Genomic DNA, 27,378 nt, shown 5'->3' on the forward strand with positions numbered 1-27,378 from the left:
TCAGAGGGTAGTGATATGGCGTACACCTCTCCCTTTTATAGGTAAAGTACTCTGTTGCATTAAATATAGCTTTTTTTCACAGTTTTTTACCACGCCACGTTGACTTTCATGCGTCACTTCCTCCATTTTAATTCTTTTTATGCCTCCCAACAAAATGTCTTGGAGATTATGTATGATGTGTATGTTTCCCATCTCTAAGTATACAAACTTGACTAAACTATGATAGTATCTAGGTACCGGTATTATACAATGAACCCTGTCTTAACCATACTATGAAAAACCGAAAAACTGTCTAAACCAGACACATTTTAAAGTCCTATATATAATCAATTACAATACATTTGGAATATTTGTAAATAGAACCAAAAAGGAGTTTGATTTAGACACATTATATGTACTTGCACGATCCAACCAATAATATTGTTGTTCAATTTTATTCTTACATTTTTTTAAACAAAAGTTGGTTTACCTTCACAACTGGTGGTTACAACAAGTGGCTTCACAGAACCATCTTTGGAGCTAGGAGGCAGCACTATCCGTAATTTCTGGTTCCCGAAATCAACTCTAAGGTCTACCGGATGACGCACCATAATACGATTTCTACCTTTAGTTTTAACGTAAATGTCGTAGTCTTCCGAAGATGGATAAGTATTGTACTTACAGTATGTATCGCATATCTTGAAAGACTTTAACTTGATCTCGAAGAGAAATCCCTTTGCCGTCTGATTGGTATCTACGTAACTAAGGTAAACACCCGAGTCAGTATTAGTTTCTCTCATATCCCGAAAAGTTGAATCTGAGCTAGCTCCTAGTTCATCTGTCGCTACGGAAAACTCCGAAGGGTCATCATCGTCACCTGTATTTGGTATCGCTCCATCATCATCGGAAACCAGTATTTTCATTACGCTTGAACCAACAACATCCGGGTTTGTAACGTAGATGTAAGGGCTAACTGGATACGTTAAAACCTGTTAAAAGAACCGTGAAACATGTTTTAACCAATCTGGGAGATTTGACCGGTTGAAGCTGTGTTCAATTTTCACAGGTTAAAACAAGTATTGAAAATTGAAAAGAAGGAACTTCATTTAATGTGTTCGATTATATTGTCCCTATTTTGTTTAAAATCCCTTTGAACTTGCTTTACGATAATGTTCAATCTCACGCCAGTCGAGTGAGAATGAAAATTATTGTTTATCTGCACAATATACGTGATGTCACATAGCACTGCGCCGAAAAATAGTCCCGAAAGAAAATTGCAGCGCTTATAAATCTTACATATTTAGCGATATACAGATTATTAATTTTTTTTTATTCTCGCGGGAGTTTCTCATGCTCATCTCGTCTCGCGGCTTCCGAGAAACTCCCTCTCGTTGAAAAAAAAGTAAATAATCTAATAATCATTCGCGCAGTTAAGAAAACAGCATATTATTACACTAGTACACGGTTAAGGTTATCGGTGCAGCAAAATAGAAATTTATAGGTCTTCTCATTTCATGTATTTTTTAAATCTTGGAACACAGAGAGTAGGTTTCAAATTTTAACAATATCTATGATATTTCAGACTGTAGTTTTCACCTAGGACATTTGGATGCACTAGAAACTTTTCTAAACCATATACTGAATGCAGTCTTTTCAAAGCACTTTCAATACCTTTAAAACTTGTTATATCGAACATCTGATTTAATCGAACAGGGTTCATTTTAGACAGGTTTCATTGTAGTATGTATTTATATACCGGCTTTCTCCTAGGAGTGTCGCCAATATTCATTTTTCATATTTAGGGAATGCAAGCCATGTTAGCAAGTTTTTTTTAAGAGACGTACATGTAACCCACCAACACATGACAACCTGGTTGGTGGTCTCATTAAAGAAAAGAACGGTAAACAATTTTCTTTGTGAAATTTAAACTATTTTCACTTAGGTAAACTTGCATGTGCTTAAATGGTTTTAAGTACTTTTTTAAGTTTCCAAGTTTTTTCCACTGCTCAAATAACTCAAATATCTAAAATTAAAGTCTGCTACTGTCTTGTTCACACACACCAAACAGTCAACCAGTATATCGGGTTGGGGAGTTATTCCCCTTTGCTTAAAAATTAAAAAAAAAGTCGGGAATAAGAATAAAGAACTATTGTGGCGTACTTACTATCACTGTTACATTCTTTTTCCGTCTTTTATCGTTAAATGTCTCGAAGAAGGGAAGAGTGAAGTCACCATTTCCGGTCTGGAACTCAACCGGAAGGTCTTTGCCCTTTACCTTGACACCTTTAAAATGTGCATGTTTAGTAGTGAAATAAACGGGATCGACTATTTTTGCCCATTTTCCTTTTGACTTCGTAAATTGCCATTTGTCCAGCATCAACTGGGCCATTGTAACAAAGTATCCCTCAGCACCAACTATCGTGGATTCCAGCTATTAAAAAAAGAATAGAAAAAAAGAAGAAACAGTCTTAAAAGCACAATAGCTTTAGCATACAGGAAGACAATAAAAACATTACTCTGTGTCAGTGGCTCATATGCTTACATGCTACATAATGTAACAGTTGCTGAATTTTGTTACACTGTAAAAGAAAAAAACAGCCAAGAAAGCAAAACAATAAAAAAAAACATGAATTTATATCATATTATAATTAAAGTCAAAACAAAGTAAAAAAAAAACCAAAAGAATGAAAAAAGTCTCTAAAGCTTTGATATACTTATTTAGCAATGCAGTAAAAGTAGAATTTTAACACTGTTCCGTTCTATCGATAATTTACAATTAAAGAATCCCATTGGATCAAACAACGTTTTCTCTATAACGCCAGCTAAGATCTTTTATTTAATGTTATCTGTATGTGAAGACAGGACATTAATTTAACTGGTGGGACAAAAAAAGGCGTTATGTACCGTGTTCTTTGCTATTAAATCTGATTCTGCACCTACAGCGCCCCTGAAAACATCAGTTGTCAATTCCAAAACGCCTAAAAGTACAGAAAATATAATGTTATAAAGACAAACTAAACCATGTATATTTAGTATGACCTTACCATGCTCCAAACAGGATCTGACGTTTAGAACTCACTACATTTCCCGCCAATTATTCTCCCCTATAAAACACATGTTCCTGCTTTCTCCACTTGCAGATTTTTTTAATGCAAGTAATGCTTGTTATTTATCACAATTTTTTATGTCAAAAATTCATATAAAATAATTGGAACAAATTATTGGTTACATCATTTCAAAAGCATTTGATTGTAAGATTTGCAAGATGACAGATAAGAATACTCATTGAATTAGGTATGATCTACCTAAAGACGCTGCAAACAACCCTCTCCGAAAATAAAAGAATATTGAAAATTTGGAAAAGCTACATTTTCCGATAGTTAAACGACGTTTCATTTGAATAATACACGACAAATTTCGTTAGGCCTGTTTCCAGCGGTTATAACGGATGGAAACGATAGTCTAACGCTGTTTAGAGATTGTCATTCGATTTTATCTTAAATTTTGTCTTGTCTTGTGTATCGTATGAATTCAACATAATCATTTTTCTGTACTAAGATATTTATATTGAAATTCTATTACGCATTGTTGTGATCGCCTGAATATAGCTGAAATATTGCTGCTCGGGCGTTAAACCCCAACAATCAATCAATCATATTACGCATTGTTAGTACAAAAATGCATTTTTTGAAAATAACGATTTTAAATTTGAGACGTATATATGATCAATGTTGTTTGTGATATTAGTTATCTCATTGCATCAAATAAACGATTCATTGCATAGAAAAAGAAAAACTGGGTCTTTAAAAATGTAGACATTGACTAGTTCTCAAATCTTTGTCTGCATTCATAATTGCCATTTTTTTTTTCGTTGCACCAGGAAAAGCTTGTGATGTTACAAAAGAACCCCACAACTCGTTCGCTATGAGAGTCATTTTGCATCAATGCACTATTGATGGACTCGCTTTTAAGAAACAAAATTCTATTTGGTTTTTCAGGAATTAAGTGTGTCGTATTTTTTTTCCGCCATTTTTGAGAGCAATTCTACTGACTGCTCGTGTTTAACGTCTTATGGCATATATATCATGCATTTTGTGAACGTTTGACCAATCGAACAGACCATACTTTGTGCGCACTAGTCAGAGACGCCGAACCGGATCTTTATTGTGCTATCTAACAAATGTAACAATCCATATGTACATGTACATGTAGGCATGTCAACTCACTAAGACATATCTATTTTTGACTCCTAGTCAACCAGTTGTCACTCTGATACCGGCTATCCCCTAAATACCACGTACTTGCGCGATGGCGGAAAATCGGTGACGAGATATTTTAGTTTTGGATACGCACTCCCCATTATGGAATGATAGTTCACCAAATGATAGCTAAACGCCTATGACATGATAGCTCTAAAAAGTATACCAGAAACCCTATATGTTGGTAGCTGACAAAAGTAGAAAAATAGCACATCTATGGCATGATAGATCTTAAAGATACATACCTTCATCACTAGGATATGATGACTCACAAAAAGATATCGGTATCCCAACGCCATGATAGCTAACTTACAAAGGGATACCGCCATCCCTATGACATGATATTTCCCAAAAAGACACCCTCACCTCTATGATACAATAGCTCACAAATTGGTAATCGTTCTGACTATGTTATTGCATGATGCACATTCAATTAGAATTAATATTTTGTTCAAAAGGTTATACATAGGCCCAAATTATTCCAAAAAAAATATAAGAAAGCCAAATCCAGCACCTAGAAGTAATGATATGATGCAACACACTGATAACGCAACAAATTAATAAAAGAAAAATCATTGGTTAAGATAATGTCACCTAATACAAAATAATTTTGATATGTTTTGATGTGATATCGACTATGCCTTTTAGTGACCATATTAGTTATATTTGAAACAAAACATCGAAGTCTTCAGTTTTAGTCAGTTTAATTTACTTTAGAAGGTCTATAACAAGTTTTGAAAACAAACAAAAGTTTGTTTGTTTGTTTGTAGGGGTTTAACGCCCGAGCAGCAATATTTCAGCTATATTCAGACGATGAACATAAAATTGATGATGACATGAACATGAAATGATGATGAAATTGAAAAGGGATAGGACACAAGGACAATGGGGTCAATAATTTTTGATTGCCACTGGAAATAGGGAGAGGTGGGTAGGGTCGGGCAATTTAGCCTCCTGTGGCGGAGCCCTATGGTTCCTACTCCGGGAGAATACCACAGCAGGGTTCTTTAACGTGCGAGGAACGTGGCATCTTTCTCAACACGGTGCACCACTATGGTTTGCGGTCAGGTTTTCCGTATTATAGCCTGACAACCCCAGCATGTGACACGCCAGGGGTACCCCATTCCACCACCTGGGGCACACATCCCAGTTGCTCTGTGGGCAAAGCGCCCTAGCCCCCGGCTAGGGTTCTGAGCACTGTTTAGTCGCCTTTTACGACAAGCTTAGCGCTGCTGCAGGCCTATTCTTTTAACACCCGGACCTGCACGGGGCAACAAACAAAAGACTATGATTGTACAGTTACATTGTGTCTATTGCTATATAACGTTGTATAAGCCTACGTCAGTACAATTTTTTAGAAGAAGTTGTATGGTCTTCATAATGAACTCGTGGATCGTTACGGTGTATCAATCTGTACCATGAAAACTGATTTGTTCAACGTGTCATAGTTTCCCTTTCGTCTTTCCTCTATCCCGAACTTGACTTTTCATGTGCACCTCGGCGGGTGTTTCTAGAAAAAAACAGAGGACGCGTACCCTACCGGTGCACCTGGTCCATGATCCCAGTTTTTAGTTGAGTCCGAGTTGCTCATTTATTTTTGTTACTGTGTATGTACTGTTTTGGTTAATTTCTGTTCTTTGTTGTGTTTTTCTGTTTTCCATGTCTGTTTTTTGTCCCTGGATTACATTCTTTCGATTTCCGCTAGAATCTTGGTTCACTTGATTACGCTTCCCCAAATCATTCAATAAAGTTTTGCTATTTACCCTTTGACTTTACAACTGTTTGTCAATTGAAACGCAATTCAACTGGTCGTAATTGCAAAACTTAGTGGCGTTCGAAAAACTGAATCGAAATAAGTTAAATCGCGTCTTTAATATGTGTTGTTATTTTTTGATGAAATGTAGCGAATTATAAGTACAAAGTCTTAATGCGTCGGTCGGCTATATATATTAGAGATGATCAGTTAACCTGTTTAAACTGAACCCTGAATAACCCAAAAACCTGTTTAATCCCAACACTTTTAAAGTCTTTTTAAAACAATTTAAATGAATTTTAAACTTTGGTAAACTGAACACTTGACGAACCAATGTTTAAGTGTAAGTATTTGTAAGAATCATGCACTGACACTTAAGTTAAAAAGGAGTTCGATTTATACATATTCCGTTGTACTTGTTTTTTTCTCACTTACAACTTGTCAATGTAGACATATCAACGACAGCGTTCTCTGCTACATCTGCACTGGCAGCAGCAACAGTGTTTAACACAGATAAAATGTTTATTGATGTCTCCTGAAATAATAATAATAATAATAATAATGACTATGTAACAATTTAATCGCATTATTATTGCTGATCTTTATGATTTGTTGTCATGTGATTAAGACACGTGGTGTATCACATGATACTGTACGTAGTGGCCGAAACTGGGATAGTTTTCAGGATTGGGAACTCCTCCATTTTATTAGATCTAACATGTTTCTGTTTGCAAAGTTTGGGCACATAATTGGTAAAATATTGGCTGAAACTTTAACCCTATTTTTAACTTCGGAATCAGACCCTTTTTGTAAAACAGTTCTAGACCCCTGCTGATTACGTGTTTTCCATTATCGTTCGTAAAGTCTACCGGTAATGGCAGATGTCCTAGTTCTATCGATAAAAGTGATTTAAAAAGCTTTTGTCATGTGACTACGTAAAAAATCGAGACATATTAACGTCACGTCTATACGTGCCTTTCTCAGAATACGCGAAGATCCTTCCACCATGAAGACAAGCTATTGAAATCCAATACGATAAGACGTGAAATCAATCTTCCTCTTATGAATGCCTTTTGACAACACACTAATTTACATACTTCGATATACTATGTCATATTTAGGGGATGTGTGGTGATAAAATCACATAATCGGATTTAGACATAATTATGCATTACTAAAGTACTTCGGAAAATGAACCATGGTTCATAGTTTTAATCTTTCACAGAATGTCAAAAGACAAAATTTTGAAGTATTAAGCATCAAATCGTAGAATGTACGCATTTATCATTTATAGAATAGGTGTTGCCCCCAGGCATTGAATAATCTTTCATGAATTCATATTGTTAGAGTAAATTTATGATTTTTAATCTCGATTTGAGTAATTTTATAATTGTAATCTCGGTGCGTCGATTAGATGTTGGAAATTCCTTTCAGGATTCAATGTTAAATCAACCTTGAATTTCAAGAGAAATACTTACAACGGAAGTGATAAGATCTGTGTAACCTTGAGTCACGTGATTGTCCATAAACTTATGTGCATCTGCGCAATGTCCCTCTGCGGCTGTTAAGGTCATGCCAGTTGATTGGGTTGAAAGATCGTTGTACAACCCTTGTAAACTACCTGTAAATAGTATTACACCAATTTAATTGAAATGATTTTTTAAATGCATTTTGATTTATTTGTAATTTACTTTCTGATTGGTTGGGTCTCATTGGGCAAAATTTGGAAATACATCACTGAAAATCCATTTTATCATTGTTTTACCAAGGGTTGGCCATTTGTCGCATTGTGGTCAAACAATGATAAAATGGAGTTTCTGCCTGATTTATTTCAACTCTTATAGGACGAAATATATTTCATATTTTTTTAATAGACACAGTCCATGTGTTGCACGAAATATTGGTCATTTGTTTATCACTTTTTTTTTACCATGGCTGTGGTCCTAAGAGATTTGAAACACGTCATATTAGAATCGCAAATCAACCAGTTGTGGTCTCAAAGCCTTTTGAGGACGTCATATTAGAATAGGCTAATTTGTTTAACTACTGTGATACTTTGGTCCTATTAACGTCGATTGATCCACATTTCACGTTTCATATAATTCCAAACTAAATAGCGTTGAAACAATCGAATCGTAATTTGCACTAAACCAATCACTGTGTCTAACTCCTGAGGCAGGTTTTACAGTTTAAGGAGGTAGACCTAGGGTAAGGGACACAACCCATACAAATCATCAGAACGTTTGTATTCAGCATTTTACATCAATGTCATGTAAACATCAAAGTAACTAAGATTAATTTCATTCTATGTCAAATGAAAGCTTGATAGGCTTTGGTGAAATTGAATATGATACAAACATATCAATGACTTCATGAGTTATGTCCCTTACCCCAGGTCTACGTCCTTAAACGCATGAGAAAGCTCCGAAACAGGGTCTGACGTTCCAAGTTACCTTAGAACATGTAAAATGCGAAACTGCCGCTACCAGGCGCCTGACGCGGGAGTCACGGTTTATTTAACTCCGGTTTCTTTGTTAATTGTCATTGTTTTAGAAAAGTCGATAGCTCTGTAAGTTATCAGCATTCGGTGCTAAAATGATCAACCGTCGTCGCAAAAACGTGAAACCCGACGTTTAATTAAAATTGAGGTATTTTGCAAACATGAAAATTTATGGGAAATCTGAAAATTCTTTACTGTAAGAGATTATTTTCGCAACCCACGTCTTTTCTCGGCAAATGTTAAAAGAAAAACCTGCGATAGAAATACCGTGACCAAGAAACCATGAAACCTGGACTAATACATGATTCCAATTAGAAGTTAAGTTAATATAAGGATGTTTTAACAAATTTATTCATTCTTTACCCAATTTAAAGACCAAAATTTGTTTATACATTGTATCACATGACTTTGTCAAACGATAAATAAACTAATATACAAATGGCATTCTATAGGTATAGGAATCAATTGCAGTTGAAGTCATGGTATATATTTATCTAAAAAAATCTTAGAATGGAATGAAATAGTGATTAAATAGTCAATCAAGCAATATCGGAAATAATGAACTGTCATGTCTCAACATTTCATCCACTGCCAACGTTGAAAACGTCATTATGGGATAATAGAGTTCATGTTTTTACCATGATATTTTACTGTATCGTAAATGTGTTTTCAAATTGTAATTGTCGAATAAACCTTAAGGTACTAAACCTTGAAAATAAATTTCATCGTTTATAACATTTAATTGTACTTGAGCAGTTTGCAGACAATTTCTACTTTACAGACACCTGTCTAAACGGAACTCGAAAAAACCGGAAACACTTTTAAATTTTTTTTCACATGCGGAGCAAAAACTAATCGGAACCGATAAGTCTCTTTCATTTAAATGTAGCGAAAATGTTTGAGTCGTTCTAATGATGCAAAAATGTTATACATTTCGGCGTACAGACAAATCACCCTAAGTCTACTAGGACATAAGATGACATATAACTTGCTTTTGTCCTCATGCATTGTCAGATTATATATGTCTTATATTATTTCAATTCTCCATTAAAGAATGTAAGGAAATTCTAATTATATTTTAATTAGTTTCTAGGTAAAGACCTTAAAGTAAAAAATGTGGGGTTTTTTTAGCCAACCTGACTTCCATTTTTAATATATATTACTGTTTAAGAGCCCTGATGCATGCTTTTTTAAAATGATGATTAATATTTCTGTTGATTTCTTGTTAATTTAAAAAAATCAAGAACATTAATTCAAGAACATATTTTTTATTATATTTCAAGCAATAAGAGTCAAGTGACTACAGTCCTGTTTCCCTCAACGCACACAATTTTAGTACTCACTTTCGTCACATTTAGTTCCTGAAAATCCATCTAAACATACGCAATCACCATTAGAGTCGCAACCTGCTCCATTCTCACATCCATGGTTTGTAAAACAGGGATTTTCTGGAATGGCATAAAGACGTATAACACTATGTTTTTCCTGGTTTTACCCTTCCGGTGCACCTGGTCCATGCTCCCAATTTTGCTTGTTTACTTTTGTTACTTTGTATGTATTATTTTAGGTACTTTATGTTCTTTGTTGTGTATGTCAGTTTTCCTTGCCTGGATTGCATTCTTTTGATTTCCACTAGAACGTGGTTCCCTTGATTACGCTTTAAGAAGGTAGACTTAGGGTAAGGGACACAACTTTTACAAATCATTTGAGCGTTTGTATTTGTCATTTTACACCAATCTCATGTAAGCATCAAAGTAACTTGGGCTGATTTCATTCTGTTTCAAATGAAAGCTTGATAGGCTTTAGTGAAATTGAAAGTGATACAAGCATATTACTGATTTCAAGATTTATGTTCCTTCCATCCATATGCAAATCGTGAGAAGCGTTCGATAACTTTTTTTAGAATAATATTTTTGTACATAGATGTAGTTCTAAATGTCAATTGTTCTTACCCGTTGTTACAGTTGTACCTAAAACGACAAAAATTGTTTTAGTAAACTTAATGATATAAATGAAATCCAAGTTTTGCAATATTCTAAAAAAATGCAATTCAATTACATAATGAAATATATACTTGAAAAAGACAAGCTGAAATAAAAAGATTAATGCAATAGAAAAATAAAATCTTAAAAATGTTGGACAACTATGTATGTTGAACGCGTTTTCTTCAGTGAAAACCTCTCGATAATCATCAGAGTTAGAACTAAATAATTTAATTTCATAAGTAACATGGTTTCTGATTGGATAAAAAATTTCGTTCATCATCTCATAGAACACATTTTGTAATGACTGTGATGTCATCAAATTTTTTTTGATGGTATACTGTTGTATTTTTTCGGCATATTGTAATATAAACCTCAATTCCCGTAGTGCACACTTGAAAAATAAACTGCTACGCAGGTTATTTAATGCGCACCATGTGATTGAGATTATTTCTTTAGAGACCGAAACAAATATAACAGTCATTCCTTAAATAGATTGGAAGATTTAAATCCAGAAATAAATTAGATACAAGGAATATCAAGGAAACCAGGTATTCAAAAGAATTTAATCCTTATTATAATATTTAACACCAAGATAGAAACACGTAACAAAGATAATGAAATAATAAAAATAACAGGTGCATAGAAACAAATGCGAATGAACAACCTGGACTCCACTTAAAACTCGAAGTACGGACCAGGTGCATTGGTCAAATAAGCGTCCTCCGCTTTTCTAGAAACAGCCACCGAATTGCTCGAAGGAAAAACCCAAAGCCAAAGTTTTCAAATCCAGCACCGATCAGTGCTATGGAAAATTTACAAGGAATGACACCTCGGTATTTTTGTTCTCATATGGGACGTTTACACGTAACAGGTTGGCAATATTTAAGTCTTTGTTCCTGCCTATTAAGTGGACTTGTTTGATTTATGTTGGAATTCTTTTATATATCTAGTTATAATTTTTTTGTTTTTAGGAGGAAGACCTAAGGTAAGGGACATAACACACGAAATCAGTAAAATGTTTGTATCATATTCAATTTAACCAAAGCCTGCAAGCTTTCGTTTGAAGCAGAATAAAATGAATTCAAGTTAATTAGACGCTTGCATAAGATTGTTGTAAAATGCTGTATACAAACGTTCCGATGATTTTAAAAGTTGTGTCCCTTGCCCTAGGTCTACCTCCTTAATTGGACATTTATTGAATGAAGACGTAATTAGGCTTCTGGAACAGGGTTACACTGTATATTGCTACAAGATTGAAGTCATTACTAAAGAAGTTTTATGGTCGTCATCATGACCTCTATCGTTACGGTGTGTTTATATGCACTTTGAGAACCCATTTTTTTCAACGTGTCGTAGTTTTTCTTTTCTTTTTTGTCTACCCCAGAGTTGACATGTTATTAGCAACTCGGGGAGTGTTTGTAGAGTCGTAAAGGATCAAGTCCGGATAATGCACATAACCGTGCCAGTTTTGTTTTCAATATCCCAGCTTAGAAATCGGGGTCATATTATATAGTGATATTTCATCCGATTTTCTGCAATTATTTTTCGTTACTTTTGTTTTTGCTACTATTTATATCACGGATTTCATAGTTTTGACACACGCATCATTTAGGTATGTCGTTAGATTTAATTGTATCATCTTACGACTTCAACTTCCTGTTGACAATTTTCTTTTTACACATTTCAACTATGTACGTAATTCCTAAGCAATTTTATCATCAAGCTTTCCCCACAGTTTTTATGGTTTTGTTTAATAATTGACCATATTTTGAGGTGCTTAAATTATTCATTTTACTTGCAACTACCAGTAAGTATTATTGACAATATTTTTAGAAAGCATCTAAATATGAAAAACATACCTTATTTATTTACAATTCTCTAAAACGTTAATATTTTGTTTCATTGTTTTTGTTCGTGCTTTGTTACAACACTTTTATTAAGGTTTTGAAAATCATTTATTATGCAAAAACTACTGGAACATATAACATGCAACAAAACCTGAATTTTTACAGCTGAACTGTACTAAAGTATATGTACAGGTAATTAAAAAAAACGGAAAAAAAACTGGTTCACATATTTGCTTCACGTACGATATTCCACATCTAAATATAACCGATTAGATGTAGAGGAAATGTAACAAAACAAAATTACCCAAATGATTAACTGAGGAGAATAGTCAAACGGAATAGTTAAAAGGGAAAGTTCGTATATCAAATAGCAAAACCGGAAGTTTGAAACCACCGCAATGGTCTCGATTTTGCATACGCATTTCCGCTAGAAATGGTGGTTTTAAATTGCACTAAAACAAAGTACCAATTGTTTAAAGCATCAGATAGTGGGAGAAGCACGGGAAGTAAAACCCATTTCTCCGACCATGCTATTTTACTTAGTGTGCCATCAAAAACAAGGAATCTTACTTCATATGTTCTATTTAACAATTTTTAAGCTATGTATATCATGAAATGAAAATTAATGGGTTGCTATTATTAAAATTTAACATAAGATTTTTTTTTCAGAATCATAGGATTTCTATTTAAACAATGTTTCTACCTTCATAAACCGAGGCTTCATGACTTGTTTTAAATATGGGGCTGGATCTTGTAGCTCCTGTGGCATACTCATCAGTAATCATCGGTGCTTAATTTGGCTTCTTATTTAACCTGGAAGCCCGGGAAATATTTTCGTTCCACAAGTTTCTCTCAAATATAACCACGGGGCACCGGTAACGTCTTCTGTCTTTTGATTTGCTGAGCGAATATGACTTATTTCATTTACTTTCATATGTTCTAATATTCAAAGAAAAATAGGTTTAAATATTTTTTTAAATTACTTATCATTTTTTCGATATAAATGCACAATTTTATAACGTTAATTTAAATCTTTGTTTTTATTTAATTTCATAAGCGACAATTTATTCATATATTGTGCATATCCGTTGCTAGTGACCTGATTCTATACTTCTGGGATCCTAGGGTAGCTTATGAGTTTGACCAGGGAACCAGATAAGCTTCTTATTACGATGACTTCGGTGTTTACTACTTTTTGTGTATAAATTGTTTTTAAATGTTCCATGTCTTTCGTTAATAGGCAAAATGCTTCGGATGACAAAAAACCTCCTTCGATCATATGTACAAGATATCGAAATCTGCAATATTTACACGATTGTTATTTTTTGCATGATGAAAACCAAAATCTGATTGGCTATTTAAAAGTTAAAGGTCATCTAAACAAAATAATTGATTTTGAACCCTACAAGTAATAAAGCGATGAAAAAAAAATAGATGTATTTTTACTCAGATGGAAGATAAAACAAATATTAACGTTATTTATCAAATAAGTTGTTTTTTAAGAAAATTTCATTGGCCTTAAATTTTCCCAGATTGTTACAAGGCCTTGTATTGTTTTTGTACTGTTGAACAAACATGTTCTGAATTAAAGCTTAGATTTGTTAATTAAATCTTGAACTAAACAAACGAGCATTTTATCTTTGTTTAAAAAAATAACATTTCTCGCATGTTTTTTCAACATTTAAACATTGAAGATGTTTTATTTTAATGGTATATTTACAATTAAGCTGCCGTGCATCATTTTGTACAATCAAACAGATTTTACCTTCAATGAAATTGAAAAACTATTATCGAGTTCCGTTTGTAAATATGGAGACTGTGCTCACAACTTCGGAAACAAATATACTTTAAAAGTGCAAATCAAAATTTCCATTGTTTACATTTTCAAAATAAAAAGGTTTAGAAAGTGCAGGCATATCATGATCAACATGTATGTTCGTGCGTTAGTTAACACTTTTTCCCGTAACATTAATACTTGCAAATATTTATATCAGCCACTTAATGGTTTAACAGATTCTTCAGTATAGGTATATTTAGATTCCATAGACATAAATGTCCAGTTTGTCATTTTTTATACGTTTATTGCATGCAATTTTCGAGGTTTGAGCGCGATATCATCAAGTGAGCTTTGTTTACTTATTGTTTGGTTACAATTTGTGTTTGAGTTTTGTTTTAATTATTCATTTTAGTTGCAACTATCCGTCTAATTCTGCTACATCAATAAATATCGATGAAAATATGCTTTGAGAAATCATTCAACCATAAAAAGCATGCTATGATTATTTAGAAATCTCCAAAACGTTAATAATTTGCTTCATGGTTTAAGTTCGAGCTTTTTTTATAGTATTTTTATAGGGGTTAAAACATCATTCGATATGCAAGAACAACTGGAACATATAACATGAAATAAAACATGGATTTCAACAGCATAAAAACTTAAGTACATTTAAATATAAAATGCAAAACAATACCGGTCATGTTCTTGCCATCACGTACAAAATTTCATACATAATCGATTTAAAGTTGCATTAGATGAAACTTAAATACAAGATTACCGAAATGAGAAACTGTAGTCGATAATAAAAAAAAGAAAATTCGTATAACAAATGGCAATATCAAGGGAGAAAGGCCGAAAGTTTGGAACCACTGCAATGATCCTTACTTGAAATAGGTATTTCCGATGAAACTGGTGGGTAAACCAACGTTTATAGCGCGCTTAACTTCCTTACAACTTGTCATAAGCATCTGGCAGTTAGGGAAACACGTCATTTAAGAAGTTGTACCATCAAAAACAGGGACAGATACCCTGTTCTACCTCATATTTTTTATCAAATGAGCTTGGTGTCTCAGAAAGTACGATGCAAATTAAAGTTTTGAATGTGATAACTGTCATTGAGAAAAGTGTTATTCTATGTGTAACATCCTAGTTCTCTAGGTTTGTAGAAAACCACTGATTTGCTACTATGAACAAAGAACTGCTATTAGTAAATGCTTATGTCAATTTATCAGAATTTCTTCCCAGAATCCTACGTTTTCATTTTAAATAATGCTTCCACAATCACACAATGAGGTTTATATTGAATTCCTTGTTATAAATGTGGGACTTTATGTTGCGGTTTTGTGTACTTCTTTTATATCAATTATTTTAGAATCTTGGGTTTCACAAGTGAATTGTTTTAATGCTTCCAGTGAAAGGCAATCCTTTTTTATCACGTGTACAACATTTGAAATTTGAAATAAGAAAACGATTGGTATGTTTGCATCATAAAAGCCAAAATCTGATTGCCTAATTCATAAGTTAAAGGTTATCTAACCAAATTAAGGACTTTTCAACTCCTACAAGAAATAAATGAATGAACAAAAATAAGTATGTTTTAATTAAAAGGAAGATTAATGGACACTAACATTAAGTTATCAAGGAAGTGGGTTTTTTTTCAGTTTGTTTTATGTGCTTGAAGTTTTGCCAGATTGATAGAAAGTCAATAATTGTTAATTGTTAATGTTTTATCGAACAAAAATTTGTAAATAAAATCCTGAACTAAGCAAACGAACTCTTCATCTTTGTACTTAAATTTAACATATTTCGCATTATCTGCTATGTCAAAACAAATACAAACTTCAAAAACAGGAGAGATTTTTGTTTCATGATGTATTTACTGCTCGCTAAACAAATTTGCAATCGTTCGTCATTTTCGTAATGAATCAAATCTGAACAACAATGAAATTAAAAACAAAAATAACTATTATCAACTTCCGGTAGTAAATAAAAAGATTTGGAAACAAACATACTTTTTAATTGCAAATCAATTTTTGCAGTTTACCTTAAAAAAATATTATTGCTATGCTTATAGACCATTTACCGAAATTCGCAATATCACAAAAATTTAAAAGCTCAGTTCCCTGTACTGTACTTGATAATTAAAGCATGTAACTGAGCATACTCACACTGCCCAACGCGCACACATTTGCACTCATTCTATAAACTTAATTCCCTATATATTGATAAAGAGTAGTCCCCTTTTGACCGATTTCATTGAAAATCACTCCTGACCATGGTTGTATTGTTACTAACCAATCAACAAAATTTGCAGGAAATCGGTCATAAAAGGCGGGTGCTATCCAGGCCTCAAGCCGAAATCATCGACGTTTTACTGTCGTAATGAACAAAAAGGACCTATTGACAATAACTGTGAAAATAAATCCTATATCACCAAAGTGTGACAGCAAAATTGGGGGTGGGGGCTAGCCAAGTGACAAGCCTTCGTCATTATTTATGAAGAACCCTTTCCAAGTAGTGGTTCCTTTAACTGGAATCTTTGCAAATCAATCCCATCTTTGATTTTAATTGCTACTTTCCATTCATCAAAGTTTGAAGTAATCGGTCATAAAATTGAGGCGTTATCTAAGAGACAGGAAGCTGTGACGAAGGGATGGACAGATTGGTCATAAACATCATACTTCGACAACTTCGCTTCGTCGGTATCCCGACGTTGGATATGTTTTCCTATATATACTATTCATTCTTGAACTTCCTTTGTTTTTAGATCTAATTTTTCAAATGGATTTGTGTTATAAATGAACGTGTATAAGAGGTAATATTACTTCATATATGTAACATTACTTTATCCAAATATAAAACTATAATCAAGCTCATAAATCATGCATATTAAGGTAGATCATACCTAATATTTTTAGTAGATACATTTTCCTGGTTTTTCTCTGAATGAACATACTTTAGAATTTTAGGTCACCGAGATTGATTTTGAGATAATGGAGCCTTAAAAAAGCTATTATTTTACTTCGTTTTATATGGATTCTGAAGGGAATTTTCAATATTTCGCTAACTTCTAAAAAATGTTAGATAATTTTTTTTCATAACTTAAGAACACTAAACTGACATTCTTTCATATTTCAAAAAGAAAATTGGGTGTCACCTAACTATTTTTCTTGCAATATTAAAAAAAAATACCTACATAGAATATTTCCCGCCAATCATCTCACCTTTGAAAAACTTTTCCCGCCAATTACCCCCCTTGCAAGAGACTGTAGATAAATGTTTTATCTATAATATTGTAGTTTTTATTTAAAATAATCATTTGAAATAATAGAAATAAATTAATTTTGCATCATTTCAAACAATTTTAAATAATAGAAAATATATGTCTGTATGATTTTTTTTCTTTATAGGTATTATCTACCTTAAATAACAAAACATTATTCATTGTAACAGTAGATATTTCTAACAGTTGGTAAATTACGGTAGCTCTATAAAATAAATTGTTTTTTTTAATTTGTTATAGGGCAATTGATACTTTAGCAATGAAGAAATGGTGAACGGGGCGTGGCCAAATATTCCGAAATTTGTGAATAAAACACTACAATAATAAATTATTAATCAACTTTTATAATTGTCTATTTTTGGTCTGGGGAGGCAACAGCGTATTTCACATTTATTTGATAATCCGTTTTATCATTTTGGTATTTTTTCATAAGAGCAATCAAGGGAACCAAGGTTATAGCGGTGATCAAAAGAATGCAATCCAGGGACAAAGAACAGACATGGAAAACACACATACACAACAAAGAATATGAAGTAACTAAAATCATACATACAAAGTAACAAAGCAAATGAGCATAACAATCGATTTCTGACTATCAGTCATACCTCATTTTTCCACAAAAACACGGTTTTTAAAAGAATAAAATGAATTAAGTATCAAAAACTTCATTTTTCTAAGATTATATTGAAGAATTTCTGCGCAAAGCCAGTAATGTAGATATCAAATTATGGTCTTTTCAAATAGAAAAAGTACCCTGGAGGTTGATTGGGTTTTGACATATTTCTGATTTTTCCAATTTTGCTTGAATCTTACAAACACTTGCACTTACGTTAATACTTACGTTCGGTGGTCTGCGGAACAACCTGTTTCAAAACAACTAACTGTATTATCATATGTAACCAGCATATAAACATGGACATCTGAAAAAAAAATGTTTATGTGGATGAATGTAGGGGAAGTCAATGTCACCTGGTAATAAAAAAATATAATCCAACAATTACGAAAAGACAAGGAAAATATACTACACAACAGCGAACATAAAATAACTGAAATACACAAAGAAAAAAAAACAAATGAGCAACCCGGACTAAAACATAGACCTGGTGCAAAAATATTTATTTACACAATTAACCATCCACACCACCCACTCCCACACATATTTTGAAGTTATTTTGTAAGCAATTCATTCGCTGAAAAGAAAACAAAATCTGAAAAATCGGGGTCTCATTGATTCTTCGAATATTAAATGAGCAATCAAGTGAACCAACATCTAGAAAGAGTGTAATCAAGGAATAAAGACCATACAGGGAACACGCACACAACAAAAACATAAAATAACCAAGATGATACGTTAAAAGCAACATAATAAATGAGCATGGGTCAAGTGCACTGACGTGACAAGCGTCATCTGTTTTTCTAGAAAAACTCACCCGCAACAAAAAGTTATTGTGAAACCTGGACTCTAGTGAAAAGTGGTAGCATGGATCAGATGTACAGGTAAGGTAAGCTTTATCTGCTCGCCGAGTTGCTCATATAAGTAAATTGCATTCATGAATGATGCAGAACTTTAATTTGCCTCACAGATAGTTAATTCTTCTCTTTATAACATCGGCCACACTCAGTACTAAACCTTATTTTTGTATATGGATTAGGACAGCATATGGAAAAAAATATCTGCATATTTGAAGTTAATAGTGTTCATATCTTTTGAATTGTTTTCCACATCTCATAGCTAGCGGCGTGATACGCTGATAACGGGGAAGCGGAAATAGATTTCAAACTACCAAATCTCCCAACACTAAATTCTTTGGGTCCTTGGGTGATATGAAAGGGCATATAAAACAGATTTTGGCATGCTATATTCGGAATATATCTTGGTACTTACATTGTGTTGCTTCAATATATCGCCCAACATATTCAAAACATTGTAACAAATTACTAGTCCATTGTTTATATTTGAGACAACGAATTCCTTGGCATACAGATAGCAACTTAATACATGGATAGTGATGCAATGGAACACCGATCAACTTAAAAGTTACAATAAAACGTTTTCATGACGTTGAACAAACTTTTACGTTTTTTTCATATGAAATTGTTCCCTGCATGGTTGATCGAGATTTTTCAAAAACGTTTATGAATTATTAGTTAATTTTTTTTGTTTCATAGTTATGTCATATTATAACAGTTATTAATTAATGATAAGTAATCAATACAAACCCTTTCAGTGATAATTTTCATAAGATAATCAGTTGTTTCAATGCTTTAATGTTTGGTGCTTCCGTTCACATCATACCCACATAAACATCCTTAGCCATTTTAAACGACAGCGTCATAATACAGTGAAATCTCTCTAAACCAAAGCTCTTTTGAATTGAAAGACCTATTCATTTAAGGCAGCTATTTGGTCTACATGTTCACAAGTTTAAAAGTATAAAGTATTACTCCAGTCAAGAATTATGAAAATTTGATACCTGGTTGGAAAGCCTGTAAATTCTTATTTTTGATATTTTGTTTAAAATGCTAAAGTAAAAAAAAATAATATCTGGATTTTCAAACAATCCCTGTTCATAAGGGATATAAATTATACAGAATGTACTGTAGGATTCAGAATTATGGGAGAAAACTCTGTAAACGACACTAAAATACAGTAGTAATCAATAGATTTTCAATATGAATTATCTCCTTAGAACAGATAGATTAAAATGAATGATTATACATTTCATCATATAGATTTCCAAAGTAACTTAATAACAAATATAAAAATGTAGTCTTTTTTAAGGTGTATCACATATCACACGATTCTTACAAAGGCTGTTATTTAAAATTGAGATAAAGGGTCCTAAGTTATTTTGTTTACCAAGGTTACCGGTTGACAAGGGTTCGGTTTATACAATTTTTACTATTTCTCTATATTTATCAATCTTATTCATAGCTGTGTATTGTTCCAGAACAGCTTATACATTGCTAAAAATAAGTCATTTATGTTTAAAGTGTACGTAATGTTTTTAATGATCTTCAGCTGTAGAAAGAGTCAAATAATCAAATAGCAGTCTTTATAACAGAATGTTTAGCTACACGCAGATAAAATATTGCTCCAGAGATGACAAAAAGTCATTACAAAACCCTACATCCACTAAAAACACCAAAAACTTTCCAAAAATGAATCCTCGCCCCAGTGTTACACATTATAATGAACCCATTAATTGTGTAATGTCTGTAATGTGATTACACTATTTACAGAACCACCTGAAATTAATACATACAAACTACACATCATTTGTTTAATATAATTCACAAATAAGTATGCCTTTGCAAAGAGTAATCAAGGGAACCAAGGTTATAGCGGTGATCAAAAGAATGTAATCCAGGGACAAAGACCAGACATGGGAAACAGACATACACACCAAAGAACATAAAGTAACTAAAATCATACATACAAAGTAACAAAAGTAAATTAGCAACTCGGACTCCACTAAAAACTGGGATCATAGGCCATGTGCACCGGTAGGGTAAGCGTCCTCTACTTTTCTAGGAACACCCGACGAGTTGCTCATAAAAAAGTCAAGTCCGGGTTAGATAAACGAGGAAAAGAAAACTATCACTCGTTGAATAAATCAGTTTTCACAGTTTTCATGGAGCAGATGGATAAACCATAACGATCCACGAGTTCATGGTGACGACCATAAAACTTATGTAGTGATGACTTCAATCTTGTAGCAACATAACCCTGTTCCAAATAAATGCGTCTGTATGAAATATGAAAACACTGATAATAAAAGTGTCAAAATTCGACCTGACACAAAATGATTCGTACATTTCAAGTTTTGGTTAATTTCATTATGTCAATGTCCGTTATATGGACTTTTTTGTTTAGTTCCGGAATGTTAAGCAAAATAGGAATTATTACGACATACCCCAACTATTAGATAGACTAGGCTTTGTAGGCAGCATTTTACGAGTTTCCGTATTTGTGACCCATGTAACATACGTAGTCGCAATTAAGGTTAGGTTCTTATACTTCAATACTTACTTGAATACTATTGGCGGTTTTGTTTAATAACATTTCCGTCACCAGTTGTGGAGTTGACTATTATAACTTAAGATAGAGGATGCTTTCACTAACGACACGACTTCTCTGTGTATGTGTTAATCAGATGCATGTTTATATTTATGTATCTGTCTCTACATTTTGTCATGTTCATGTCAAGGAGATTGTGTAATAAAATATATATTTTTTGCAACGTCTGCTTTCTTACTAAAAAGGAGACAGAAGATGATTCATGCATGTCAAAAACCCACCAAATTCAGTTTTATTTCTTTTTCAAAAATAGTTACTAATCACATGACTAGTCTTAGTTTTTTTTCTTCATTTGGTTGTTGTGCGTTTGAGATAAAAATTATATTTATATGTAATTTGCATTTTGCAAGAGTTATTCTTCTTGATTTGGCTTGATTTGGTTGATTTTAGGGTGAAATGAATGTATAATTTTCTAAATAGTGAAGGTCTAAATACAGAAAAAGATAGTTGTTATGTGAAAGAGTAATCAAGGAAACCAAGATTCTATTGGAAATCAAACGAATGTATTCCAGGGACAACAAACAGACATGGAAACAGATAAACACAACAAAGAATATAAAGTGAATAAATAATACATAAAAAGTAACAAAAGTAAATGAGCAACTCGAACTCCACTAAAAATTAGGTGCATGGACCGGGTGCACCGGTAATGTTCCTCTGTTTTTCTATAAACACCCACCGAGCTGCTCATAAACAGACAAGTCCGGGTTAGAGGAAAGAGGACAGGAAAACTATGACACGTTGGACAAATCTGTTTTCATGGTGCTATGGATAAACCGTAACAATCCACGAGTTTATGATGACGACCATAGATCCTCTGTAGTGATGACTTCAATCTTGTAGCAACATAACTCTGTTCCAGAAGCCTAACTGTAAGAAGTCTAGCGCGATACAAAAAGTCTGCGAAGTAACTGCAAGCTCTGGCATAACGTATGTGTTGCAATATGAAAACTCCATATGCAGGTGCTGAAGGGATGTTGCCACAGATGAAAGGAAAGTTGACAAAAAAGTCATCACGTTTGTCTTAAAGTTTGGTTAATAGGTTTTCGTTACCTTCGATCTCTAAGTGTAGGTAAAAATATGAGCCTGACAGTGTCTGCAGTATCTTAAATATAAAGTTCTTTGGGGTAGATGCAATGTATCATATTCCCGAAACTAGGATTGGTTAAAGATAATACGTCATCTATATAGCGGAAACTGAGATTAAAGGATCTAGCTAAACGGATCAGATCAGCTAAAAAGTCAGCCTCATATAGAGGAACACACTTCGTTCCCATTGAAATGCCGATCATTTGTTGAAAAAAGCGTCCACAACACTGGATAAATATGTTGTCGATAAAAACTTTGCGCATTTTGAAATCATCTTCTGTATATTTAGAGACTGATTTGGAATTATCTTTTACAAAATTAGAGGGATCTCTATCAAGAACTATATATTTGTATCTAGGTATACCATCTTCTTTTGGAGAAACAGCGATGTATGTTTTAAGTCGGGATTTTAACTGAGTATGGGGAATAGAAGTATACAGTGTTCAAAAATCATAGTTATAATGTTATTGTTTTTTTATTATTAATCTTGAATTGAGTGTCTCCAGAAGATCTTTCGATTTTTTCCGGATCCGCATTGAATCAATACCATCACGAAAGTAGCAAGTGTTGTTGAAGGAATGGAGACCCTCTGTGACAACTGTGAGTATAGAAGTAAAAAGTTTTGACAAGTAAACCGTTAAGTTAATAGGCAAATCTGATGGTAAGACCTCTCTCGGTAACAAAAATGAACAACATATTTACCCACATGCATATACATAATAAATTGTTTGTGCAATATATATATATAGAAGTATAGCATAAGTAGACTGAAAAAAAAATCATTTGTTTGGCGGGTTTTTCTTCACCATGAATCACTTCACAATTGGCAGTGTCTGAATTTTATGTGGACTGGTACTTAAAACTTGCCTCAACCAAACCCTTTTTGGCCTGAAAGATTTGTTTGATGAAGGCTGATGATCGGTTACCGAAGGTTAAAAGTTGTGATTTAAAAAAAAATCATAAAATGTTTAGTTTACATAGGTTACTGGTTTATCCAGGGTTAAAATGTCTCTTACTTATTTTTACTTGTCAGTTACGATTGTACGATACTCTAGACATAACCCCATCTCATAATTTGTGTAACCAACCTGTAATTTTATTAGTTCTATTTATGTTGTCAGTTGCACAAATAATTTATTATGATTCCCGTATGTATATCCATAAGAGCAAATATATATATTATTCACTTTTGTTACCGAGAGAGGTCTTATGTTGGATTTGCTTACTACCTAGTCCTTCCTCACTGTTTATTGAGTAAAATATGCTTACAAATGTATTAGTATGAAAACGGTGCTCGACAGAACAAGGTTTATAAGTCATTTTCTAGTTTCATTATCCGGAATTTCTGATGTAGAATGTATTAAAATCCAAAGACCGATTTCCATTTTATTGTTTACTTCCGAGATTTCGAAACAATGCATCTCACTGCAAATCTATTTTTTATTTTTCATGATACGTTATCATATAGAAATATTTTTTCCTATGAAATGAATTTCTGTCAGACAGACATCAGAACCTCATTGGATCTAAGGTCAAAGGTTTAATTCGTATAGATTACCATTGTGAGGACTATTACATCCTCTATTACTCCCCTGAACAAACAGTTGATACCATTGGCAACTTCGGAGTGAAATCTTAACATATGCTAGATGAAATTGCATGTCACCCAAGATATAATAGACAATAAAAAATAAATGGCTAATTGAATTCAAACAAGAAAAATGTCAATTATCCGGGATGCAATTAGTAATAGTACTACTTAAGTACGGTATATAGAGATATTATATTCTAATTGCTTGCATGTATAATATTGGTATTGCAAGTTCACTCAATAAACCAATATTTTTACATCCGTGGTGCAACAAGTTCATGCTGAACTTTCTGTACAAGATGTATGTTCGATTATGGAGCAGTCGTTGTCTTTAACATAAATACCATTTTTACCGGCGTGTATAAAGTTGTAATTCGGTTATATGGTCTTTGAAATGACATTGTATTACAATTTTAAAAATATATTATTATATAAATAAATATTTCCATAGCAAATTGATCTATTCAAAATTATACATATCAGAAACCCTGTCGTCTTAAAGTTATTTTTCCGAACTGAGTTTGGAACAAATATAAGAGAACAGGGAATTATCAAGCTCCGAATAGCGTTTAACTTTCTAATTTCACTTTAGACGCTATTTTTTGTTCTCTCAGAAAATGAAAGAATTCTGCAGTCAGGATAAAGTAAACGATTTTACACAACGCGCCCGAAAATTTCGAAAGGCCTGTCTGAAGCGGTTAGTAAGAGAGACAAGACAAGTTTATTTTGCTAACTCTGTCAACATTAAGTGCTACAAGAGCAATATATAAACAAGTATTTAACAATATGTCATTAAGTTAGAAAAAACAGAAGAAAGAAAACGAACGTTTGCCGCTGCGTGGAGCTTGAAAAATTATGAGAACCAAGATTCGAATGGCAATCAAAATGAAATCATCCATTACGATTAGACAGGGAGAATTAACACACATAACTAAGAGCACAAACAAAAGGTAATTCAAACGAATGAAATTCAGTTGCGATGTATAATTTTATGTATACACTATGGTAGATATCAAATAGTAATGGGTCTTCTTTTTTTCTTTTTTCTTTATGTGTTGTATTTTTATTTTATTTTATTTTTTTTCGTTTTTCTCTATGTGAAGCTATTAACTGGCGATGTAAAGTTGTTTATCTCATCATTCTGCCAAAAATGTTTTTCCATAGAGATTTGCTACTTGATATTTTAATTTTTACATATTATTTAGCCGAGTTAGAATCTCATATATTAGGCAAATATTGTCCTATAGGAGTAAGCCTCTAGGCATATTTATTGAAATCCAACACCAGATTTAAGACATTTTAAAATGTAATATAAATCAGGCATTTGACACTACTTTGAATGATCAGTACGTTCGTTTTGAAATTACTTTAAAAGGTCATGTGCTATCAAAAAGTAATGCAGTGATAACATATAATGGCATCTAGTCTCAGTTAGTAAAATAGTTTTGATTGATCAAAAGTAAAACTGTGTTCACATATAATGCGAATTTAGTTCAAATTGAATGAATATGGTCAACCCGTTTGTTAGTCTCTTGTTCTGTTACGGTCATCCCATATTATTCGTTATGGTCATCCAGCCGATATATGTGCCTTCTAATTTTAACCATTGATGAATGAATGACTATTTGTCATATTTATTTTGTTGAATAACTTTAATAGACAACTTTATTAAAGAAAATATTCTGACCCGAATTTCCATCCTCCATCTTGGGATGACCGTAAGGCCCGATACCTCAGTTTAAATGGATACACGAAGCTCTCGTTGACATTGTATATACAATTGTGCATTCAAAATTAATAAGTTTGCAAGGATTATCAAATGCATTTTATGAATAATACTTGGATTATGCACATTAGTTTTTACATGTGTATGCATACATGAATTCGCATTTGATTCGCATCTTCCATACCTATTATAGGAACATTAGTGACTCATCGTCATTTGAATTAAAACCCAAATATACTCGTTTTAAAATATGTCAACATAATTTTGTGGTATCTTAATTGAGGTTTATATAAACTAATCTAAGCAAAAATTCGTATGCAGGTCATTATTGCCAACAGTTGTTTGTTTATTTCCATATTTGCGGTAGTGAAAAGGCTTTGTCATTAGAGAATTTAAAAAAAACATTGACTTTTATTTGTCAACAATGTATCACTTTAAAAAAAACGCAGATTCATGTTCCGACATTGGTTCTTACTATCTGACGGTAAACAGATAATGAACATTTACCATGGCGTCGATGAATACACAAGCGTTTAAAGTCAACAATGAGCACTTGTCCTGCAGAGCATTTTACCTGATATTTAAGATAGTGTGGCTTATTGGAAAATAATTCACGGGAACCCAGTTTATCATTGTTTTACCAAGTTCTGACCATTTATTCCGCATTATTTTATCCCGAGCGATATCTAGGGGTGATATATCGGCATAAATGGTTAGTTAGTGGTAAAACAATGATTATCTGGAGTTTCCGTGATTTATTTCGATTCTAATAGGACAATGACGGTACTTTTTAACATTTTCGTGACCTATTATAGTAACCTGAGACCCGCGATATTTGTCCATAATTGGCTGTACACTTTACGCTATGTCAGTTGAGATAATGGAACTGAGTGCTTTGTATTATTTGTATTGAAGAAAAGGGCGAATTAAGTAGAACGATGTTACATATGTGAATAGTTGTTTGCATTATAAGGTCACGGTGTTCACACATGGAAATGTTTCATTCATTGACGATTGTTATTGTTTGTTTTCATACATGATGGCTCTCGTAGCGAGCACTAACATGTACTTGTGTAAGTGATTTTACGGAATATAATATGACTTTTCTAAAATATAACGTTAAATTTTTTTATTTAATATGAATTTGATGTTCATTCATGCTACTAAAGTGAAAGAAAACAGCTGATACGTATCGGGATGTTACGTGCGTTTGTGTGCATAATTTAAGGTGGGAAGTAATTTACTCACACAAAAGCCACGCCCAGTAAGTCGCGTGCGGCGCAAATAGCAATCGAAAATCAACCACATACCACACAGTATTGTCATACATTTGCATTTATGAAATTGCTTTTCTGGAAAGAATACTGAACATTCAAGGCAGAAGGGTAATTCAGACACATCAATACTTACAAGGCCTTGACGACTCAAAATGAAGACAGTATAATTATAATATTATTGCATATAAAAATAAAAAAAGAAAAACAGATTAGCAATAAAAACAGGTAAAG

General features: G+C 33.0%; 1 protein-coding gene across 2 annotated transcripts in view; it reads right to left on the bottom strand.

The window, feature by feature from the left end:
- Window positions 1-27,378, bottom strand: part of LOC148600015 (uncharacterized) — a 54,051-nt gene that overhangs the window by 25,653 nt on the left and 1,020 nt on the right. The window contains exons 1-9 of one of the 2 annotated variants that reach the window (XM_088558043.1): window positions 19,269-19,410; window positions 18,225-18,303; window positions 10,444-10,461; window positions 9,835-9,939; window positions 7,470-7,612; window positions 6,427-6,526; window positions 2,884-2,957; window positions 2,144-2,410; window positions 470-968 (exon numbers count right to left, since the gene is read on the bottom strand). In XM_088558043.1, coding sequence (XP_088414169.1) covers window positions 470-968; window positions 2,144-2,410; window positions 2,884-2,957; window positions 6,427-6,526; window positions 7,470-7,612; window positions 9,835-9,939; window positions 10,444-10,461; window positions 18,225-18,303; window positions 19,269-19,298 — 1,315 coding nt within the window. In that variant the 5' untranslated portion in view covers window positions 19,299-19,410. Of the gene's footprint in view, window positions 1-469; window positions 969-2,143; window positions 2,411-2,883; window positions 2,958-6,426; window positions 6,527-7,469; window positions 7,613-9,834; window positions 9,940-10,443; window positions 10,462-18,224; window positions 18,304-19,268; window positions 19,411-27,378 lie in introns of those variants that run through there. The other variant, XM_088558044.1, reaches the window with a different exon arrangement.

Source organism: Perna viridis, chromosome 13 (genome assembly GCF_037379345.1).
Source record: "Perna viridis isolate PV_CMFRI_1.1 ecotype Kerala chromosome 13, ASM3737934v1, whole genome shotgun sequence".
NCBI classification, from domain to species: Eukaryota; Metazoa; Mollusca; class Bivalvia; order Mytilida; family Mytilidae; genus Perna; species Perna viridis.